The sequence below is a fragment of the Doryrhamphus excisus genome, linkage group LG4 (genome assembly GCF_037039965.1).
Source record: "Doryrhamphus excisus strain RoL-2023G ecotype Guam linkage group LG4, RoL_Dexc_Guam_v1.1, whole genome shotgun sequence".
Lineage (NCBI taxonomy): Eukaryota > Metazoa > Chordata > Actinopteri > Syngnathiformes > Syngnathidae > Doryrhamphus > Doryrhamphus excisus.
Window position 1 is genome coordinate 10,004,472 of NC_136360.1, and position 22,145 is coordinate 10,026,616.

Below are 22,145 nucleotides of genomic sequence, written 5' to 3' on the forward strand. Positions count from 1 at the left end.
TTCATCTACATCACACTAAGCACGAGTGATGACAATGCTGCTTCCTCCTCTGCATAAGGGTTTGAAAATAATGGAAATACATGGGGAATTGTCAAGTGTGAGCAAGTTTCTATTTACACTAACGTATGACACCAATTACACACCAAGCGTGCATGTGTAAAGCAGCAACATTTTCCACTGTTATTTTACCTATTGCCAGCATCAATATTTCACATTTGTCTCCTTTTTTTGTTTTTTATTTTTGTTGTGTGTTTTTCATGTAAGTATATTTTGAGAATGTGCCACAGGCCAATAAATATTAGCACTTTGGACACTCCGAGTGTGAAGCCTACCTTTTATCCAGGATGTACCCTTCAACCTTGTGCAGTTCTTTGCCAAAAAGGCCACATGGTTTGAAATTCAGGCAACATTTTTCCCCGGTTCTGGACAAACACACAAGAAGAAAATCACTTAATAATTCCATACACATCCAGACTTGATTCTGGATTCAAAAATGGAATATGATCATCTTGAAGCAACAACCACTGTTTGCCTCAAATTACGTATACGCCAACCCCCAGCATCCCAAACATGCTAATGGCTGACATGTATGGTAACTACGCTGGCCATGCAAGAACTGGGATGTTTTCAGCTTCTAGGAATTGTGTCCAGATTCTTGCAAAATGGATCTGTGCATTATCATGCTGCAACATGTGGATGAATGCTATAACAATGGGTCTCAGGGTCTTGTCACAGCATCCCTGTGCATTAAAAATGCCATCAATAAAATACACCTGTGCTGTGGATTGAGTGGCCCATAGTAGCAGTGGGGTTAAAATGAATAAAGACATTGATATATTGTCACTGCCGGCAGCGAACTATAGTTAACCACCTAGGTTCTTGTCTTCGGACTCCAAATGTGACTTTTTCTCACAGTGACATTTTGTTTTTATTCTGAGCCCATTTTTGTCCCACGGGGAAGTGGATATCGTGTAGTGGTGAGGGGATCGATCCAAATATCGATAATATCGACCCCGACATTGGTATCGATATGGATCAATCTGTCAATCGATTAAATTATTAATCACAATTAATCACAGAGGGTCCAGTTAACTTGTAAATCGCAAATAATCAGACAAATTTTGTTGTCCTTGTTGCTCTTGTTTGTGGCTCGAGCACCTGCCATTGGAAATGTCTGTGCACGAGCTTGTTGAGCAGAATAGTGTTTTAGTTTATTATTGTTTTATTTAATTCTTGTATTTATCACTGTATTTTATGCCCTTCATGTGCTGTGCGTACAGTGTGAGTGACCTAGGTGTTAGAGTGGAGGCCACTATTGGGACAAATAGTGTCAAAATGACTTCACATAAGGCTCCTCTTACCTGTGATTTATCAACTCCACACTTCCATACTGCTCAATCCACAGCTGGCCCACAATGATGTTGTGAACACAGCAAGTAGGATTGGTCCATGTGTACGCTTCATTATGCCTTCACAAACAAATCAATATGTTCAAGATAAGGTGCTTTACTCTAGTGTAACATAATAGTGAGTGAATTCCAGGGACCTCCAAGAGGTCCTTACTTGGGCAGCTCCAGGGTGATGACTCCTTTAGGCTCAGCTTCCACACTCTTGCCCCAAAACTTGAGTTTTGGGTAGATGGACCCATGGAATACAAAGTCATGCTGGAGGCCCTCGGCATGAAAGGCGCTAACAGGAGGATGGTGGCTGACTTGCTCCGATATGAGCCGGAAGCCCAGATCCTCCCTGGTTTGGTGGATGGGAGAAAGGATCAGACAAAATGGTTGCTGATAGAACCAGTACCACTTCTTACCTGATCAGTTCATAGGTTTCTCCCAGCAGTGGGTTGAAGGGCTTGCCCGTCCTCTCCCACTGGGACGCCACAGCAGACACGGCGAAGGCTGCTACGCACTGCAAAATACAAACCAGTAACACTAAACACATACTGAAAGTAAAAATATTGACATCTTGACCTGGTAAAATTTGCCTACTCACTCATGCAAAAGTGATGATTTCCCATTGGATTTAAGTTGGACCATTCATAAACATTCTTTTTCGTCGCTGTTTTGTTCATTTGTGGAAGTAATGTGATTTTGTAATTGTAATTTTGGGGTCTATTTTGTTCCATATTCTAAGATGATACATTTCAGAATGATATATAACATAATATATTATATATCATGACTTTTCATTCATTCATTTTCTATACCACTTGCATAAAACTCCTGTACTTCAGAACTACTACTAATCGTTTAATTATATAATTCAGAAAACACTATTATTACCAAGATAGTCCATCATTTATTTTTTTACTTTTTAAAAATTAAAAGTGTATACGTTCCTGTAGCTTTGTACAAATATTGCTTTCCCTCCAAATTGAGTCGGTGTGGCTACCATATATTATGGTAATCCTCCATCTTGGCAGTCAGTTTGATGAATTCATACAGCAGAGCATAAACAACATACCAGCTGGTGTGGCACTGTTGCTGTCAAAAAGAGGCTTTTCCTCTCTATGGAAGGACAGCAGAGACAAGCACCTTCCAGCTCATGCACACCCTGACCCCTTCAGGATGAAAAGAGTACTTCAAGGTTTGTCAGTTGTGTGTGTTGTATTGTCCAATTAGCAATGTTGTCCTAAATTTAATGTTACTGACAACAGGCTGACACACGCCGTGATCTAATGACGGCAGCAGCAGCGTCATCATAGGTTTCCACCCAGTATTCCATTAGGAAATGTTCAAATTTAGCCATTTGGGATAGGCTCCAGCATACACCCGCAACCCTTGTGAGGATAAGCAGCATAGAAAATGGATGGATGTCGTTTTTGTTGGTTTTTTTAACAAAGGCTCTGCCTCACCTGCCTCCACTGACCGTACCTGCTTTGCGAGCAGGGATGTGTGAATTAATAGGATAAGGAGTACTGTATAAAGAGGACCCAATGTTCACAGGTCCCAGAATTCCTGGCATCTCCCGTGGTTTGCATAGCTGTTAATGCTACAGAGGTGCAGTTGGTTTAACCGCTAGAGGGAGCTGTTACTCCAGAGTTGAGTATTTCTTCATGCTCTTGACTGCAGTTTTTTAAATTTAAATATATGATCAATATGTTCAAAACCTGTTCCTTAGACTGTTGGATTATTTTCTCTTCATTTAGATACCACACATACAAACAGCAGTAAGAATAAAGACAAGACCAGCTGGATCATTCTTCACTGAATTCCTTACCAGGGCTTCTGACAAAGGCGTGGGATAACTAGCTATATAGCACGCCATGTCCTCAACAGCCTGTCCTCAATAGCAGACTTCGGGCGAGAAGTGACATACACCCCGGACTGGTCGGTAGTCAATCAATCACAGGGTACATTAAAGACAAACATTCACGCTCACATTCAAAGATATTGACAATTTAGAATCTTCAATAAATTGTGTTAAAAAGTGCTTCCGACTGGGCCACACATGACACATGGCCATCTTGCAACCTTGCCTTTAAATGTTAATTTTAATATTTAAAAAAAAAAACTGCTAGTCTCATTTTTAAATCAGTTAAAAATATGAATTTAACAGTCATGAGTTATTTAATTGTAGACTTAAAGTGCACCTATATATTTTTTTTGATGAGTTCCATGAATTTTGCCTAGCAACAAGTGGCGCCACAAACACTATCCGAGTTTTCGGAGCAAGTCCTCTACCTTCATCCTGTCAATGGAGTCAGAGGAGGTGTTGGCCTGGTGGATGAGGTACGTGTGCTCCATGTACTCGGTCAGACGCTGCAGGAAGCTGAGCGGCTCATTGAAGATTACCGGCATGGTGATTTTGGAAAGCTCCTGGAACAAAACACAATGTATTCATTCGTCAAAAAACCATCACTATGTCGCGGGCCATACATGCATACTCACCATTCCGATGCAGTTTCGTAGTATGCTCCAAATGCTGAAGTCATTTCTTGAAAACATTGGTGCAGGTAGGCTGCTCCTAAAACACACACACAGTAATACTCACATGAATTTATTCAAAATCCCAGTCACTGAGGAATCAAGCTTAAGTCTCAGCCGACTAATTCTCAGTAAGAAGACAGCGTGCAGTATATTTGATGAAACATCTTAGAACAGCTGCGGGCATCATATCATATTCGACAAAGCCTTTCATGTATTGAGTGACACATACCAGAACAAATCCCAGTCACTGTCACCAGACGTATACATTTTGGAAATGTCCACACTAACAATACGATAATTTATATGTTTACAACACCAGTTCGCAGCAGAAGTCATTACAAGGCACTTTCCATATGTAACAGATCTCAAACCACACTACTCAGACATCAGAGTAGTAGTAGCAACTGAACCCCACATAACGAACCACTTTGGTGATGGAGGCAAAGAAAAACTCCCTCCAAGAATGAAACTCCGAACAGAACCAAAATGCAATAATCCGTTCCATGTCAAAGTGTGGCTCACTCTCGCTGTAATCTGGCAAAATGGCTAACAGAGAGTAGCGATTAAACTGCAAAACAACTGTCTGTAAATAAACTTGGCCCATAATTCTTCATAATGCTGTTTTTCTAGTTACAATCAGCATCAGAAATCAATACTAATTAATTATAATAATTTTACTATGTCTTTATGGCGTGCCTGTCGCGAAAGTCACGAAAACTCACCATACTCGGTCAAGTGTTTGTTCTTCAAATGCCATATTAAATTAAAGCTGTTTAACGTGCTACCCTGGTGAGATGTTTTTTGTGGCATGTGGCACTCTCACAAATGGTGGCTAATTTTCACACGGCAGACATGCTTGTTTTGGGTTTGGCAAGCCTGTGCAGTGTGAAGGAAAGTGGGCGGGAGACACTCGCTACAGGCTGCATGATGCCATAGTACGAGGCAGAGGTGATCGGCTTTTGTGATCGCCGTCGAAAGGCATTTTTTCTGCATACGCTATAATGTGCTTTTTTGCTTTTTCACATAAATATGCCGATATTGATCCGTGGCTGATTGATCGGAGCATCCATACTATGAATACAACTACTGATGAATTGTTTCAAAAAAAGCAAGCAACAAGCAAACAAGTGACGCTGGGAACACACAGTGTAGTTTGGGTTGCAAGGTTTAAAGTGCGCACACAGCACTTAATTTGCACATCTGATATATGCATTATCGGTTACAATAGTGATGCCATAATTACAGTCTGACTTCTGGCTGCACTGTGCCTGCGAGAAATCCACCAGGAGTGTCCAAACCATTTCTACTGAGGATGTAACACCCCTGGTCCAAGTCATCACCTCTATGGATTTGACCATTTATTGTTTTATATGTCAAAATTGATGATTAAATCCGCAAAAAGCCAGTTGTACTTTATATGGTGGATATGGTGCATGCAAGGATAGTTCATTAAAAACAGCCAGAGGGGAGCAGTCAACATCAAATCATGAGTGCTGACTGATAATTGCATTACACTGAGACCTCATCAATATTTCAAGAACTCTGACAAAGACACCTGTCCTTTCAATGCAACTCTTTGGGGCGCACACTTTAAATTATTCACCGCATCAAGTGAAAAGAGCTACAGGCAGACATATTAGTGGTTAAAGTAGAATAAAATAAAGTGGGAGTGATGGAGAGATCCCGCAGGAGCACTTTGGGAGGTGTAGCAGCCTGACAGTGGTGGTTTTGGGAAATTTGGAAGAGCAGAAGTGAAAAGTGACAACAGTGTAGTGGAAGGAGATGTGTGTGTGGAAGTCTGGTTGTGTGTGTGTGTGTGTGTGTGTATGAGAGGGAGGATAAAAGCGTCTTATTTAGGAAGCCACATGGGAAAGCAGCACCGCTGACCTATACTTGGTGATCCCGTTGGGTTGAGTCTCGTTCTTGTTGCCATGGTGATCTCCATGCGACATGCTGTCGGGGTTGTTGCTGCAATGGCTGCTAAACATGACGGAGCCTTCCTCGTCCTCCCAGGAGTGGCTGGCTACCGTCTCGAAGCCGCTCAAGGAGAGCTCTGAGTCTGACCCTGGCAGAGGACGAACAGATGGACAAGATTTTTTGTTTTTTCCAAAATGAAGTTTTTACATTCAACTTTTATGACAATTAAAATGGTGCCTGGAACACAACGCTTTTCATTGAGTGATACCAGAACACCCACATGCATAATGAATCAGATGTATCATGCTACTTAACAATGGAATGGAATGTAAAGCAAAGCAAAGCAAACTTTTTCCATTGAGGCCGCCTACTCAAAATTTTTTTTAAAGAATGTGAGGGGCCACTTTAAGATTTTCTTTGCCCACCTCCTGATTCAAAAACATTTTTTTGCATATTTGTCACACTTAAATGTTTCAGATTATCAAACAAATTCCAATATTAGTCAATGTCCTATGTACATCGCCATGTGTGAAAAGTGATCCCCCTCATGGAGTATGGAACAGTGGTGAACCTTCTCATAAGTGGCAAGCACACCAAAAATTGCCTCAGTAAAGGCCTAAAATGGCATGCATGCCAGACTTCCAAGATGAAAACCACTGCAGAACAAAAATAACTTCAAAAATCATCTCAATTTTGGCAGGAAACACCTTGATAATCCCCAAAACCTTTGGAGAAAATACTCTGGGGTCTGACAAAGGTTTTTGGAAGGTGTGTGTCCCATTATACCTGGTAGTAAAGTAAAGCCACATTTCTAAAAAAGAACATCCTATCAACAGTAAAATACGGTGGTGGTAGTGTGATGGTCTAGGGCTGTTTTTGCTGCTTCAGGACCTGGAAGACTTGCTGTGATAAATGGAATCATGAATTCTGCTGTCTACCAAAATCCTAAAGGAGAATTGAGGAGAAATTTCTCACTAGTATAAAAAATCTATTTGTTATGTATCAAATAGTCTGAAAAAAAATATGTGACTTTGAAATCCTCAAGAGTTAGAAGTGCTGACAGCTGTTAGCAAGCCAAGCTAACAGGCTAACTGCGGTGCAAAGCGGTTGCCTAGCAACAACACCAAACAAAAAGTGAAACAATACCAGCCCTGGAAATCCATCTCCTCATCCATCAGCCCGCTAGGCTGACTACAAGATGACAATATTGCCTTGCGTGCTGCTCTTAAGGAGGTTAAAAACCCTATGGAGGAAAACAGACCACTATGCAATGATAAGTACTACAGATTGATGTAAAAGTACTATTGGATGATAATGTTGCCACTCTGGAGGAAGAGAAAGAAGCAAAGGAAAATATAACTGAGCAAATTAAAAATACAATCCAATAGATGGATCAGTCCATAGGTATGAATGTGAGTGTGAATGGTTGTTTGTCTATATGGGGTGTACCCCGCCTCTCGCCCGAAGACAGCTGGGATAGGCTCAAGCACCTCTGCGACCCTCCTGAGGATAAGCGGTAGAAAATGAATGAATGAATGAATGAATAGATGGATCAGAATGCATGAATGTACAACGTGATCTCCACAGGGCTCCAAATTACACCAAGGACAAATGCCAGGGCCAGAACAGAGAACCATATAAAATGCATGTACAATCAGATGAGGTGGATGTAGAATGACACCATAGATATTTGCATCCCACTGTATGACAGAAACACCAAACCGTCATCATTGTTAGGGAATAGGGAATTCAACACTACACTGCTCAAACAGGGAAAGAAGCTGAAAGATACAAACGTCTACATGAATGAGGATCTGACAAAATGCAATGCTGACATTGCCAAGCAAGCACAAAACTCCAGGAGCAGAGGAAGGTACAAGGCACCAACGGTATAATCTACATCAAGAATGGCAACAAGGATAATGGAAGATACCACCAAAATAAAAGGAACGATGCAGTTGGAAGTATTACATTCAACATTTGACATCACCACCATGGAGCAAAGGGCCTGCTCAACAAGAAGTACTGGAAGTAGGAACCTATGTATCTACATTCAATGACACTCACAATTCAACACAAAAGACAGAAGGATAGGAAGGAAGTGGAACCCTTTCGCTATCTTGACCACAAACCTGAATGGTATAGATCCAAACAGGGGAAGGGGATAATGTTTTTTTTGTTTACTAAAAACTGCTTTTTGTATGGAAGAATAATGGAATACAGGAAGTGAACAAATGTATTTGATGTGAAACAGAGATGGGGTAGGATTAAATGAGCTTTGTTTCTTCCTACTCCTTTTCGGACATGTGGAACTGTGATTGTAATTGTAACATGAAGCATTTCAATGCAAACTGTATGCATGTTTGAAATAAACTAAACCATTACATTACCATTACGAGAGCAAATTATCAGCAATTACGATGGAATTAAAAAGTGATTAATAAAGTGCTTAAACTTTTACATACATCAATAAAATGTATATATTTTTATTACCATTGTTACAATAGTTTCCTAGTAGATTAAAATAGAAAATATATTGTCTCTCACCAGAAACGGCATCGTGAAATTCATCATCGCTGAGTATGCTTCGTTGTGACGAACCCTTGACGACGGACTGCTCCAACTCGTGGTGCTCAGTGGCCAGCGTCTGCAGCGCTTCAGAGAGGATCTTATTCTTCTCTACCTCCAGCTCCAATTTCATGCTACGCACCTACGCACACACAGAAACACTATATGTACAGTATTTATGTATACCTGTATATATACACACACGCACGGACACACACACAAACACTGGGACAGTACAATGCAAACTTTCATTCCAAACAGGAGAAAAGTGCATGAACCACTGGGTGCTGTGTTTGTGACTGTGGATATCCACCTCTGCACCATCACCATCATTATGGGACCCTAGTGGTGAGATGGGGATGCCAGGGTCATGTGGAATGGTAGCATAGCCGCCTCACATGGCTTTGCCTGGGAATATGACTCCCCGGGAGTGGAGGAGTGGAGATCAAATGACGGGTAATGGACTCGCATCAGGCATTAGTCAAAGCTGCCTGGGTAATAGCAAGAATTTCAGCTGCATTCTAACCTAACACAACTCACCTGTTGGTTTCATTTTGGAAAAAAGCAGTGTAATAAGTGAGGGAACACTGATGCTAAATTGGCGTCCCCCGCAAGCTGAAGAACACCAGATGAAACAAGGTGAATCAGGGAGAAAATGTTGTTTAATAAAACATACAGCTCCAGAGCACTCTGGGGAACTTGAAAGAGGAAACATTTGCTTTGACTTTCCGTAGGCACCATGCGGCAGGAGCGGGAAACAATTCGAAATCTCTGCCTTTCCAGAGAATGAATGTGCACCAGGCTGCTTCATTCACACATTGCGGCATCACATGCATGCGGAGATAGAGAATATTCAGGTCATTCCTCCTGAGACAGAGCCTATCGACGGTGAAAGCTGTGGGATTGTGTGCACCATTTTATCATGTGCACCGTCTGTGTGCATCTTGGTTCAAAAGGCTCGCACATCTGAGTGATGGAGGCCCGGGGCCAGGTGTCAAGACCCTGAAAGCCCTGGCTTGGCTCTCACACCGACAACATTTGGATGATTTGGCAGCCCGTGGATGCATCAGCAGCCTGTTTGGTCTCCAATAATCACAGATCAAATTAATTCTTGTTTTTGAGATGAAGCAAGACAGCATGACTGAGAGTGTTAATGTTGCAGATGGCGACTTATCTGAGCTGCTGGGGTTGACAAATGAATATTATTGGATATTTATTCATGCTTGTGTGCAGTAAAATGAATATGGACACTTCATTAGGGACATCTGGCAGCCAAATGAGACCCAATTCAAGTGTTGCATCTAAACATTCTGCTTTTCCAAGTCACAATGCTGCATAGTTTAAAGACGTATTCATTCGACATTGTGTTTATTATTGTGGTTAAGTAATTAAGCAGTGGTGCTCATTTGCACTGTATTATACTACTCTAAAATAAAGAGTGGTTTTCAGTTTAAGTTGTTTCGTGTTATGATGTTTTGTGGTTATGAATGTGCTCCCACAATTTAAGTCAACACGTAATTTTTTGCCTAAACAAAAGACTCGCTCAAGAACTAGCAGAAGACTAGCGCTAGAATATGCACAGTGCAAGGCGTATATTGTAAATACGTATATTGTGTGCCTGCTCAGCCAAATTGTGGCTAACTAACATTGCTTACTTACTTTTTACAGTTTAAGTCTCCCAACGGAAAGGAAAGCTATCACCATCGCTCGATCTGTTGAATGCTAATGAATGCGAGAGGGTTCATGGATTCCGTGTGTTGTTACAAGACCGTCTGGGAGGGGAAGAGGAGGTTATCATGCCTCTCAAGCACTAGGACAACATTTTAACAAGGTAGAAAGTCCTGCAAGACAACCATAGCAATAAAAGTATGGAGTTGTTCTTTTTTTTTTAAATTGGTGTTTGATTTAATTCTTGTATGGAACATTTTTGTTACTGAATTTTGCTTGCTCACGTATTCACGTATTGTGTGTACAGTATGAGGGACTTGGGAATGAATTTAGATACAATTTAAAGGAAATCTACCCATCATCAAAATCAACCATCATCACCCACAATCGTTGTGTAAGATGGGAACACATGTCTTTCTATTGTCTGTGTGTTCTAAAAGATATAAAAACAGATAAAGAGACGGCTCATTACTACATGTAATGGGACACACCTACAATATGCCGCATACAAAGACTGCTATTAAAACACCTTCAAAAATCTCCAACAAGGTGTTGAGGTTTTATATACATACTGTGTCCATGTACTAATGTATTTTGACCCTTTCAAGCATTACCCAAATTTACTTCCATTGCGCACTGATTTCACATAGCCACATAGAAAAGACACCTAGCGTTAATTTTTCCAAATAAATAACAGCAACTCCAATATGTAGCGTTGGAAGTAGTATTAGTAGTAACGGCAGTGAAGTAGCAATATAGTAAGTAATATCGTAACAATGCCAATAACATCAATGTTTTGTAGTTTTGTAATATCTATGTTTTTGGTTAAAGTATACATTTTAGGAGTTTTTTTTCAGAAGGCTTAAAGGTGGAATAAGTGTTTCCCATTTCATGCAATCATATCTGCATCTTTTTTTTTAGCTGTTTTATATCTTTAGAATGCACAGATGTCTCACATAAGGATTCCGGATGATGGGCAAAATTCCAAAGAAAGTGCTGCAAGTACCCACTTACACTAAAATTCAACTTACATGAGGAGTCCAGGAACGGAACTCATTTGCAACTCAAGGACCACTTATATTCTGTTTTGGTTCTGGCTTTGCTTTAATTGCATTGCACTGTTATTATTAATGGTAGAACAGACACACAGACACACACTCACCACATTCTGTTTGGAGAAGAGTCCAAGACAGACGCTAAGGTTGGAACTGGTCTCGCTTGATAGCTTGCAGATTTCCTGAACTTTCTGCAATATGGTGGACAGAAGCCCTGGTAGAGGAAACACCATATGACCATTGCAACCATGTAATTGAACAAAAAAAGCTGTCAGTGGTCCCGTTTTCTTTCTTTCCACCATGGTTGGTCACGGGACATATTTTTGCATTTTGATGGCACTGAGTATTTATAGGAAATAAATGATCTGTTAAGTATGAGTGAAGAGCTTTGGGAGAGATATGAGATTTTGAAAATGATCTCTGGTGTTGTGCCGAACCGTAAAACTGTTTGGCCAAATGATCTTTGAGTTTTGAGAATGTAATTTCTGTTTCAAGAAATGAGCCAACTCAATAGAGAAAAACTGTACAACATTGACACTTTTTTGGAGGTGCTTCAATTTGACCCTGGAACTGATTATTTCTACTACTATTATTTCCTATGGGAGAAATTGTTATGAGCTTGTGAATAACAGATGAGTGCCAAAATGGAGACATATGCAGCAGGTGTACAATTTGGTGTTGATCCAAACGAGGGTTGGATTGCGCTGTACTGAGTGCCATTCTAATTTCTAAGCTTGTTTATTGGCCGGATGGGCCGAAAATGACTCAACTGGTTGCCAAAAAACTTTGTCAAACTCTGTTGTGCTCACCTGTCAGTGAGTACAGCCACTCTAGGTTATCATGAGATGCACATTTTCCTTCCAATCTTATCTCAACATAACTGAAGTGAGGTTTATATTACTTTCTTCCAGGCTGCCGTCGCCCTTCATCATGGACAGTAAAGCTGACACTTCCTGATCCAGCCTCTTGTGGCTCGCCTCCGCAGCCTGGATGCAGTGACACCAAAGACAGGAGGGCGAAAAATCAACACTTCATTGCATTGGGAATTTTCAGTTCGAAAAAACAAAAACGCACACACCATGATGATTATGCTGACACACTAATTACTGTTATTACTTGTTTGTTTTAAAGCCACCTGCAGTGAGTCTGCTAGCTGCCCCAATGAAAAGCCTTCCTCCTCCTCCTCCTCGCTCCCTTGCTCCTGGGAGCAGTAGTGAGTGCTGAAGGCTGAGTGCTCCTCCACAGCATCCAGCCAAGCCTGCAAGATGTGCAAAACATCCAGATAAGTCAACCAATTGTGAATTATATGGAATAATTGTCTGTGAACACCGACATTTCAATGGCCACTAAGGTCATACTGCTGTGTAAATAATGTGTATAAAGTGCTCCAATTAAAACCTCTATTCTCCTACAGTTGCCTGGTGTTGCATAGTGTATCAATGCAAATAACTGCCTGTGTTTCTTATTAGCATAAGGTCAAGAAATACTGGCGTTAACATCTGTGGCTGTAGGTAAACTCCTGACAAAGTTTTTCCAACTCCAAAGATGGCAGTAACATTACAGTACCAGCAGCTATGTTCTCAAGAACTCTAAAGCATTATTTTACAAAAAACAAAGTTATTCTATGTAGCCTAATCAGGTTTCATATTTCAGAAATAACAGCCTGTTTGTTATTATTGCCTGTTTGTCCTCTGTGTGTTATAAGCGAATAAATGCCCCAGCTATTATCACAGTAATCCCTCGCCACTTTTACTGAATCATGCTTTCTCGTGGCTGAATATGACCTATTTCTAAAAAGAATATGCATATTGAAGTTAATATTACATATTGTTTGTTAAAAATAAGCATTTCCAAGCATAAAAGTTGCTAAACAAACTACAATTAAAATACAAGTCATAAGTCATTCAGAAGACTCATTCAAAGACATTGTGAGGACATTCTGCACTCCCGACGTTACTTCCTGTCCCTGCTACACAAACATATTTACAGCAACACATATAAGCACGAGTCTTATGTCTTATGGTTATTTTCTCGTATTATGCGTCACGGCCTGTATGTGCTGCTTTGCTGCCCCCATCTGTCATTTTTTGCAGCACACTTTTGAGACGTGCCTGGTTTCCATTACCTGCCGGTGTAGTTAAGCTTCTTGGTTTTCTGCACCTGTTGCCAGATTGCCCTGCCATGTACCTGCAACCTATTCCTCCGAGCCTAGGTGTTTGCTCATGCCTGGTCCAAATCTGTTTTCGTGAATGTGCTTACTGTACCCTCCTTCTTTGTTTTTTCAGCAGTGGTTTTGGTTACAGTTGTAACCTGTACCTGCTCGGTTCTCTGCAGCGTTTTGTGTTACGTTTTTCTCCTGCTTGACTGCTCAGCCTTTGTGTAGTTGTTACCTGCAACCCTTTTCTGTAGTATTTCTAGTTAGCTTTAAGTCCTTATTTTTTGTGTGCTGTAGTCTGTGACTAGGTCGAGGAGGTTTTTTTTGTTGTACTTTGTATTTTTGTTCTCTTGCCTTTTTGCCACCTTGTGGACTCCCTGTGTTAATAAATTATTTGTCAAACTCCTTTTGGCTGTAGCCAAGCATAACTGTGTATACTATACTGGGTAATCCAAGTGTAAATGTGAAGGTATGGGTGTTAGTTCATGTCTAGATGTCTCTAATAATGTAAAAAATATATTAAAAAATATTAGACTTTAGTACTTAGAATGCCATAAACAGGTTGTGTTTTGTGCTCTAACTACAAAAATATTACATATAAGTAAGGAATCCTACTTCAAGAAACTCAGTCATTACGGATGGTTGAATTGGTGCAAAACCTTTACTAGAAAAGTTGCCTTTGTTGGCCACAGTTATGGACCCATTGTGTTTGTGTGATGATTAAAATAGCAATGGAGTTGACAGATAGCAAAATGCTTTGACATTCACAGCTGGTAATAACAAGGTAGAAACACTTTACCATTGACGTTTTGCTTTGAGAAGTGCCAGTAAAAGAATGCAAAAAACAGTCCAAATCTGAGGTGATTTCTCTGATACACATTTGTTTATCTCTCTCTTTTTTTCAAAGCCATCACTCAGTATTGACAAAAGAGTCCAGAAGCATGTTTCCACTCTAAGGTCAAGCCAACAAATTGATCCGCCAGCATGGAGATTACATTGAGGGGAGAGACATCAAACCTACTTTTCTTGTCACGTCGGGCTCAATTTTAGGTGATACTTTGAAGTAATGGACGCTGTCATCGAAGCACTTTAGGGTGAAGATGCAGTTATCTTTGGCTCGGATCTGGAAGGGGGGGACATGAAATGGTAGAATATACATGGGACAAACAATTTCATTTTGAAGGCTTATTGTACTGAAGCCTTTTCAGACGATGTGGAATTGTGTAGTGAAGAAGACTGTGGTTACACAGTACTATAAGTACTATAAGATATATTAATAGGGATTTTCAGAAATTAAAGTATATAACTAGTGAAATGGCATATAATATTTTATAGTGGGATTATTTCTTTGCATGTTCACGATGTTTCAAAGAAATCAGTCAATGACAATACAACTGGACCCAAAAAATTACAAACCTACAGGCCGTCTGTGAACAGTGATTTTCCCCTGTTGAAACATAACGGATTATTTGAGATTTATCAGTCTGAAAAAGGTTATAAAACCATTTCTAAAGCTTTGGGATTCCACCAAACCACAGAGAGTGCCGTTATCCACAAATGGCGAAAACATGGAACAGTGGTGAACCTTCCCAGGAATGGCCAAAATTACCCCAAGAGTGGCGCGATGACACATCCAAGGGGTCACAAATACCCCACAACAACATCCAAAGAACTGCAGGTCTCACTTGTCTCAGTTAAGGTCATTCCAACAAGAAAACCACTGCTGGACTAAAACAATCATCTCACATTTACCAGAAAACATTGTGATGATCGCCAAGACTTTTGGGAAAATACTCTGTGGTCTGGTGAGACAAAAGTTTAACTTTTTGGAAAGTGTGTGTTGCATTAGATCTGGCTTAAAAGTAACAGCGCATTTCAGAAAAAGAACACCATACCAACAGTAAAATATGGTGGTTGTAGTGTGATGGTCTGGGGCTGTTTAGCTGATTCAGGAGCTGGAAAATTTGCTGTGTTAAATAGAACCATGAATTTTGCCCATCATCCATAATCTTTATGTGACATGAATATGTCTCTCTGTTCCGTGCGTTAAAAAAAAGATGCAGCTAATTAAATGCATGTAACATACCTATTCCACCTACAAAGCTTACTATTAAAACACCTTAAAAACCTCCAGCGTTTTATGGTTTTATATACATGCTCTGACCACGTAGTTATGGGCATATTCATGATAACATGTATTTTTGGTCATTTTAAGCATTAACGGAACATCTTTCCTGGGTGCGAGCGTTAACATTCGGTTCTGGCAGAGGTGTTGTGAGCGAGGCACTGACACACAGTGAGCGAATGCGTGGTGGAGCTCGTTGCGAACGGAAGAATGTTCATAACTATAGCTGCAGCTTGGTTAACATGCAGGTCACATTATGTAAATGGGGCGTTGTTGGTGGTTTTTGCAATTTTTTTTCAGAAGGCTTCATAGGCGGAATATGTGGAATTTTAGCTGCTTTTTAGCTGCTTCTATTTAGCTGTGTTTATATCTTCAGAATGCATGAAAAAGAGAAAGTTCATGTCTCACACAAGGATTGTGGATGGTGGGCAAAATTCCAAAATAACTGAAGTGTTCCTTTAAGGCCCAAGATTTTCTTGGTATTTAGGAACATAAAAAATGAAAATAAAACCCCTGCTACACACTACATAGTGAAGATGCATCCTCATGGTGCGATGCCACCGGGGTGGATCTTGCACTCTTTAAATGAACGATATCGCAAAAGAAAATGTTTCTTCCTCTTCATTAAATGACTACTCATTACACTTAAGCCTCATTCAGGCTCGGTCACTTACCTGTCAATGTGTCAGTACATGTGATGGGAGAACAATGTGTGATAAGTTACACATCTAGTCCTAACTACAAGATAAAAGGTGGCGGCTGGAGGAGAGTACGGATGGAATTATTAAGCCATCGATGAAATATTAAGATGCATTTATTTTGATAAAGTAACTGCCAATTTTAAATTAACAACCTATCAATCAAGTTTATTTCTGGTTGCAAACAAGGTTCTGCTTTCTAAAAAAATAATACTGTTCAAAGTGAAGTATTATTGACTTGCTGCTGACATTTAAAAATGTCCTCTTAAACGGGGCACTTTATTTTTTTATATTTTGTTGTTTTGTACTTTTGGTATTAGCTTAGGATTTGAGTTTAGCTAAAGGTTTGTTATAAAGAAGATTAATGATTAGAGCCAAAGTGGCGACTATGTTTTGGTGCTGGTTTGAGCATGTGAGTGAGTGCACTGCAGGCAAACAAGACAGTATCTTGCCATCTAATAACTGAGCAGGCAGTGTAATTGCATCTTACCAGACAGTGAGCATGAGTGAGCGACTTGCAGCCTTGTCGTCTGACATTGGCAGCTGCATCAGACCTTGCAGGAGACACACACATGACTGGGTTTGCTTTTGACAACACAGCACTACACTCTTCATCTATTCTTATCTTATATTTCTAATCAAAGTTGCATACTTGTTTGTGAGACAAGTCAGAGACGTCACCTACTGTTTCGAGTACCAAGACAAAACCCCATCCTGCAAGACGACCCAGTAGGAGCGCCAGCCCAAAAATCTGGAGCTCTGCGGGACACACAAGGGAATCAGGAAGGGAATCAGCAAACGCCATCATCATTCGACTTCCGACGCAGAGAGCTGCAACTTTGGTAAACGGTGTAAAAATTGGAAAGCTTCACCAATTTGACAACCCCGTGCTAGCATTTACAAAATGCATTATGAATGCAGGAAGGAAAACACATTTGCATATAGAAAGGCCTCAAACGTGAGGCAGGGGAGAGCTATTCTTGGCTTTGCTCTTCAAATGATCACAGCAGGGGGGTGGAAGTCACATGTGAGCCAATCCAAATCATTGTAAAGTGTGACTTTCTGACTGCTCACATGGACTTTTGAGCCTCTGGAAAATACAAACTGGTCACAATGACTCAGAAATGTTATATCACAAGCACAGATATACTGGTCATTGACTAAATTATTGCTGGTTTATGGATTAATTTCGTATTAAAATTACAGCCCTTGCTTTTGCGGTTAATTGGTTCCGGACTCGTCCATGAATTGGCACAAAGTAGAATTCAATATTAATAAATGGAATATTGGAATAGTTATGGCAGGGGTCTCAAATACGTGGCCCGCAGGCCAAATGTGGCCCACAGGACACTACTTTGAGGCCCCCGCCTTGATATGAAAGTTTAATGTTAGTGCGGCCCGCGCAAGTTTGATATGGATGCTGTATGGTATCATGTACCCAGAAAAAATTATTACGTTTGATTAATGTTCATGTTAAAGGTTAAATAAGTGTTAATAGTTATCCTCCCTATCCGTGTGGAAGTGGTAAGTTTTTGGCTATTTAAGTTTAAAGGAAATAACTTGAAGGCTACCGTTTAGGTCGCTAGCTCTCTAGTTTGCGAGTTAGCATGTGTCTCAAGACCCTGCAGTTGCGCAATATGTTGTAAATAAAAAGAGTATAAATGTGACTATAGTCGTGTTTTGTCATGTCTACAGGGCTCTAATAATGCTTTGTTAATTTTAATCTGAAAAAAATAATTTGTCTACCCACCAACTATATGTGGTTTCTTAAGTTTTTATTATTTGCTGTTTTATTATTATTATTATTATTATTATTATTATATTTATTTACTTATTACTGATTGATTTTCTTTATTCTTGATTAGTTTGTTTATTTTTCATCTTATTTTGTGTGGAAAAATAAAAAAGTAAGATATTTGAGAACAGTGGAATGTTTTATCAGAGCTTTTATTGTAGAAAATTGGAACCAAAGCGAAGTTTTTTTAAATTTTTTGTTTTTAATAAATGCGTTTTTTTTTTGTTTTTTTTTGAAAACCTGATGCGGCCCAGCCTCATCCAGACCCGAGCTCCAGTGGCCCCCAAGTAAATTGAGTTTGAGACCCCTGAGTTATGGCATAGAAAATCTTCCAAAAAAATCTTCCAAATACAGTTTTTAATATTAGAGCCCTCATAACAAGAAATAACACCCCTACAGTCACCTATTGTCCAAAATAGTAGGTATAATATCTACAGTATGTACATCTTATTTAGAACTACATTTAAATACTAAATGCAATTGTTACAGTAGTTAGCCATCCCTTTGCACTTTGCACACATCATTGTGTATCTTCTTGTGTACGCCAGTAAAGACTGCCATTGGTTGTTAACTGTTGTGCAGCCCTGTGTGATCACATCACACTTCAGTGACTCCTCACTGTCTCACCGTGTTTACCGAATCATTACGCTAATCAATGATTTGCAACCTTCCTAACGAGCGTTGAGACGGACACACGGCGGCACAGAAGGCCATTACAAAAACGGGGCACGCTCCCGTGTAAAAACATTTGCCTTTTACAAGTCAAACATGAGAAAGAGAAAGAGAGTTCAGGAGTGAGTTCACAAAGAGCTGCATAGACACAATGAAAGAGAGGCTATTGATGATGTGTCTGTTTGCAGCATACATAAGCTACTTCCTGCCCTGACACTTTTAGCTAACACAATAAAACATTCAAGGTCAAACAAATTTTTAAGCCAAACGATTAGTCTTTTTTAGAAATAATGAAAATAGAAATAATCGCAAAGCTTTTACCATTAAGTCTGCAAGTTCATTTTTTGAAGCAAAAAATATAAAACCACCATCACCAGCGGGCATAGGTTACCAACAGTAATTTCAGCGAACAGATTGAACAAAAGAATGCCTGTATTTTTAATAAATTAAATAAAATACAATTTGTCAGGCACTTAATTTCGGGCTGAAGAGGATCATTCATGGCTGTCACTCTTGGCCATCTTGTAAATGCGTACATATCCGTAGTGCATGCATATACACACAAACAGTCTCAGAGACACCACCAACAATTTACAGTCATGCTGTTGTTACGATTGGCTGTACATCATTGAATAGCAGCTGCTAAACATAATTAATGTGCATGTGTGTGTGTTACGTGGGGTATGTCTTACGTGCTTGGAGTAATGCAGTCTGACAGTCCGAGGCATAATGCAAAAGAGATTTACAACATACTTATTCTCAATTGTCACATACTGTAAGTCCAAAGAGAAGAGTTTAACCACTGTAAAACAGACTTGCTTAACATTGATAACAAGTGACATTAGGGCTTTCTTGCTTAGAACTGGGACTGTGATTCTCTGGGATGATTTTATGCATGTCTGTGGTCCTGTGAAGTGTTTCCCATACATTTTCTTATTTGTGCTGAGCTGCCACAAATAGATGTTGCTGTACCTGTACTCTCTCGCTCACAAACTCATTATAATGGGACTGTCTATGAATGAACAAAATGATGGAGCAGGGGGAGCAATGTTGCCAACAATGTCATTTGTCGTGATATTTCTAGCTTCACATTTATCAAGTAACCAAAGCCCAATAGCACACACCAACACTGATCTCTCAGTGAGCTTGTCACACAGTGAAATGAACTGGGCAGGGTTAGTGTCAGTACACAGAACGTTACCTACAATCATGATGTCAACACAAAAATAATAGCACAACCTCCATCCATCCATGTTCTATCCCACTTATCCTCTCAAGGGTCATGGGTACACCCTGGATTGGTCGCCAGTCAATTGCAAGGCACATACAAACAACCATTCACACTCTGATAGCACTTTTAGTCAGTGCAACCACTGCTATCACGGTGGATAATAAACCTTAACATCCCTGTTGGAATGTGTCACAACACAAAAAGCCAAATAAAAAGCAAATTGTTGATTGAATCCTTTGAAGCTCGTTAAAATGGGTTTTGCGGTGCATGCAGAAGTGGCTGGTGATACGATGCTGCAATTACAACTCGTTTGTGGCATATTTGCCCGATGTTTTTTCATCACATTTAGAATTCTACGACCTCAGGGGAGTGTCTGACTTCAAAGCATCCCATTTAATCAAGCCGGCTAACCACAGAAATTTAAGTCAATTAAAATCGAACTGCTACTTTACCTTCCATAGGAGTCCCTCAAACTTCTTAACGTGACGGCTCATCCCCTGCAAAAACAAGAAAATATTACAATTGCAGAACAAAATCACAGCAAACATCTAGAGACTACACTCACCCGGTGAAAGTCGCCCTCCAGCAGCTGTTTCATGGCGCCATCGCTGGCCAGGTCCAACACGGTCTGGCCTGAGAGATCATATCGCACATCAACAAAAACACACAATAATAGCCTGCTTGAAAGGCGTGAAGGCGAATGACGGCTGTTGGGCATAACAAGTCTCTGGTGTAATCATCCTCCTATACGCCACGGTTGATTCACAGCGCTAATCCCGGTGCAGCAACCGTTTCATCAAAAAGTAGAATAGATTTTATCTGAATAGAATAAGAATAGCGTTTATGAATGTGTTGCTATTTCAGTTCAGGCATGGAGAAGCTGCTTTTTGAGAGGACTTTTAGACACAAAGACAACTAATGTATTAATTCACACGGTCACCATAAAATCAACATCGTCGCCCATCTTGTGGCAATCAAATGGCTAAATTAGCCTACTTTAATGCTAACATTTGGCATACAATTTCCATTCTGGCGAAGAAAAAAAGAAATCGAAAGAGATAATGATGCAAAAAGGGTAAACGTGTCAACAAAATCAGACACACAAGTCCATATCACTCTAAAAAGAACTACACTCTTCATCATTGGAAACGTGAATTCACTACCCAGCAAGATGTACTAGCTGGCAGGAATGTGAAAACTTCAAATCAAAAGAGCTAGAGGCCTCCGAGAGGCTAACGTGAGGAGCTAGCAGACTTCAGTAAGGTCAGAGCGTCCAGGAACACAAGAGCCTGTGGAAAGCACAAAGGAGGAGGGCTTGCACTGTATGGGAACTAACTGTGATATCATCGAATCAGCATTTTTTTCGGTTTTCATTTTCAGATAACAATGTCTACCGATTTATTTTTATGCATATATCGGGCATATATTATCAGTGGACGATATTATTGGCCTCCCCAATTTTTATTAATTTGAAAAAATGCAGTCCAGGGTGTACCCCGCCTCTCGCCAAAGACAGCTGGGGTAGGTTCCAGCATACCTGCGACCATAGTGTGGATAAGCGACATAGAAAATTAATGGATGGATGGAAAATGTATTTGGTCGGAATCCATTTTGGTTAGCATGAGATGTTCTGTAACAAATTAATGACACTAACCAAGGTTCCACTGTAGATGCAATGGTTGTTTGACTGGAATAATTTGGGGATAGAGTGGCACATCCGTATGGTTATTAATTCATTCCAAAAGTTCAGATAAAAATTGAAACATCAGAAAACCAACGCGATAAGAAATAAAATAAATCCAATGAAATAGTTGCAGTCACCAACAATATTAACAATTAGTTTTACATGCAAAATCATTCCAGATTAATACAGTACATTTTGCATTATACTACCTGCATCCAAAGCCTTTGACTGGATAAATCATGACAAATTGTTTGCCAAACTGCAGGAGCAAAGGGTTCCTCCATATTTGATAAGAATGCACTACTGGTATGCACACAAACCATCCAAACTAGATGGGTTAAGAGCACATTTTCATCCTTTTCGTGACTAATGGGGTCAACAAGGTGGAATACTGTCACCTGTTCTTTTCACTTCGTACATGGATGATCTTTCAAAAAAAGAGTGTAAGACATCTGGGTGCATGGTGGGGGGAGAGTCTCGTTAATGATTTGTTGGATGCTAGTGACTTGGTTGTTGTGTTTCCTCACATTGCTGGCTTACAGCTACTGCTCAGGATCTGCTAAGTTATGGTAGGCAGTATGACATTGAATTTTCCCTAATAACAGAAGGTCCTGAAGGCTTGCTAGCCGCTTGACTTTCATCTTA

General features: G+C 40.1%; 1 protein-coding gene across 8 annotated transcripts in view; it reads right to left on the reverse strand.

Annotated features, from left to right (window-relative positions):
• Positions 1 to 22,145, reverse strand: part of osbpl1a (oxysterol binding protein-like 1A) — a 40,314-nt gene that overhangs the window by 8,798 nt on the left and 9,371 nt on the right. For all 8 annotated transcript variants that reach the window (XM_058073039.2, XM_058073038.2, XM_058073037.2 and 5 more), the window contains 16 exons: positions 20,382 to 20,449; positions 20,269 to 20,313; positions 16,804 to 16,877; positions 16,609 to 16,672; positions 14,317 to 14,418; positions 12,276 to 12,398; positions 12,042 to 12,126; positions 11,248 to 11,354; positions 8,397 to 8,559; positions 5,820 to 5,997; positions 3,894 to 3,969; positions 3,687 to 3,821; positions 1,814 to 1,911; positions 1,564 to 1,746; positions 1,362 to 1,469; positions 333 to 422 (listed from right to left, as the gene is read on the reverse strand). In XM_058073039.2, the coding sequence (XP_057929022.2) occupies positions 333 to 422; positions 1,362 to 1,469; positions 1,564 to 1,746; positions 1,814 to 1,911; positions 3,687 to 3,821; positions 3,894 to 3,969; positions 5,820 to 5,997; positions 8,397 to 8,559; positions 11,248 to 11,354; positions 12,042 to 12,126; positions 12,276 to 12,398; positions 14,317 to 14,418; positions 16,609 to 16,672; positions 16,804 to 16,877; positions 20,269 to 20,313; positions 20,382 to 20,449 (1,699 nt within the window). The remainder of the gene's footprint in view (positions 1 to 332; positions 423 to 1,361; positions 1,470 to 1,563; positions 1,747 to 1,813; positions 1,912 to 3,686; positions 3,822 to 3,893; positions 3,970 to 5,819; positions 5,998 to 8,396; positions 8,560 to 11,247; positions 11,355 to 12,041; positions 12,127 to 12,275; positions 12,399 to 14,316; positions 14,419 to 16,608; positions 16,673 to 16,803; positions 16,878 to 20,268; positions 20,314 to 20,381; positions 20,450 to 22,145) is intronic.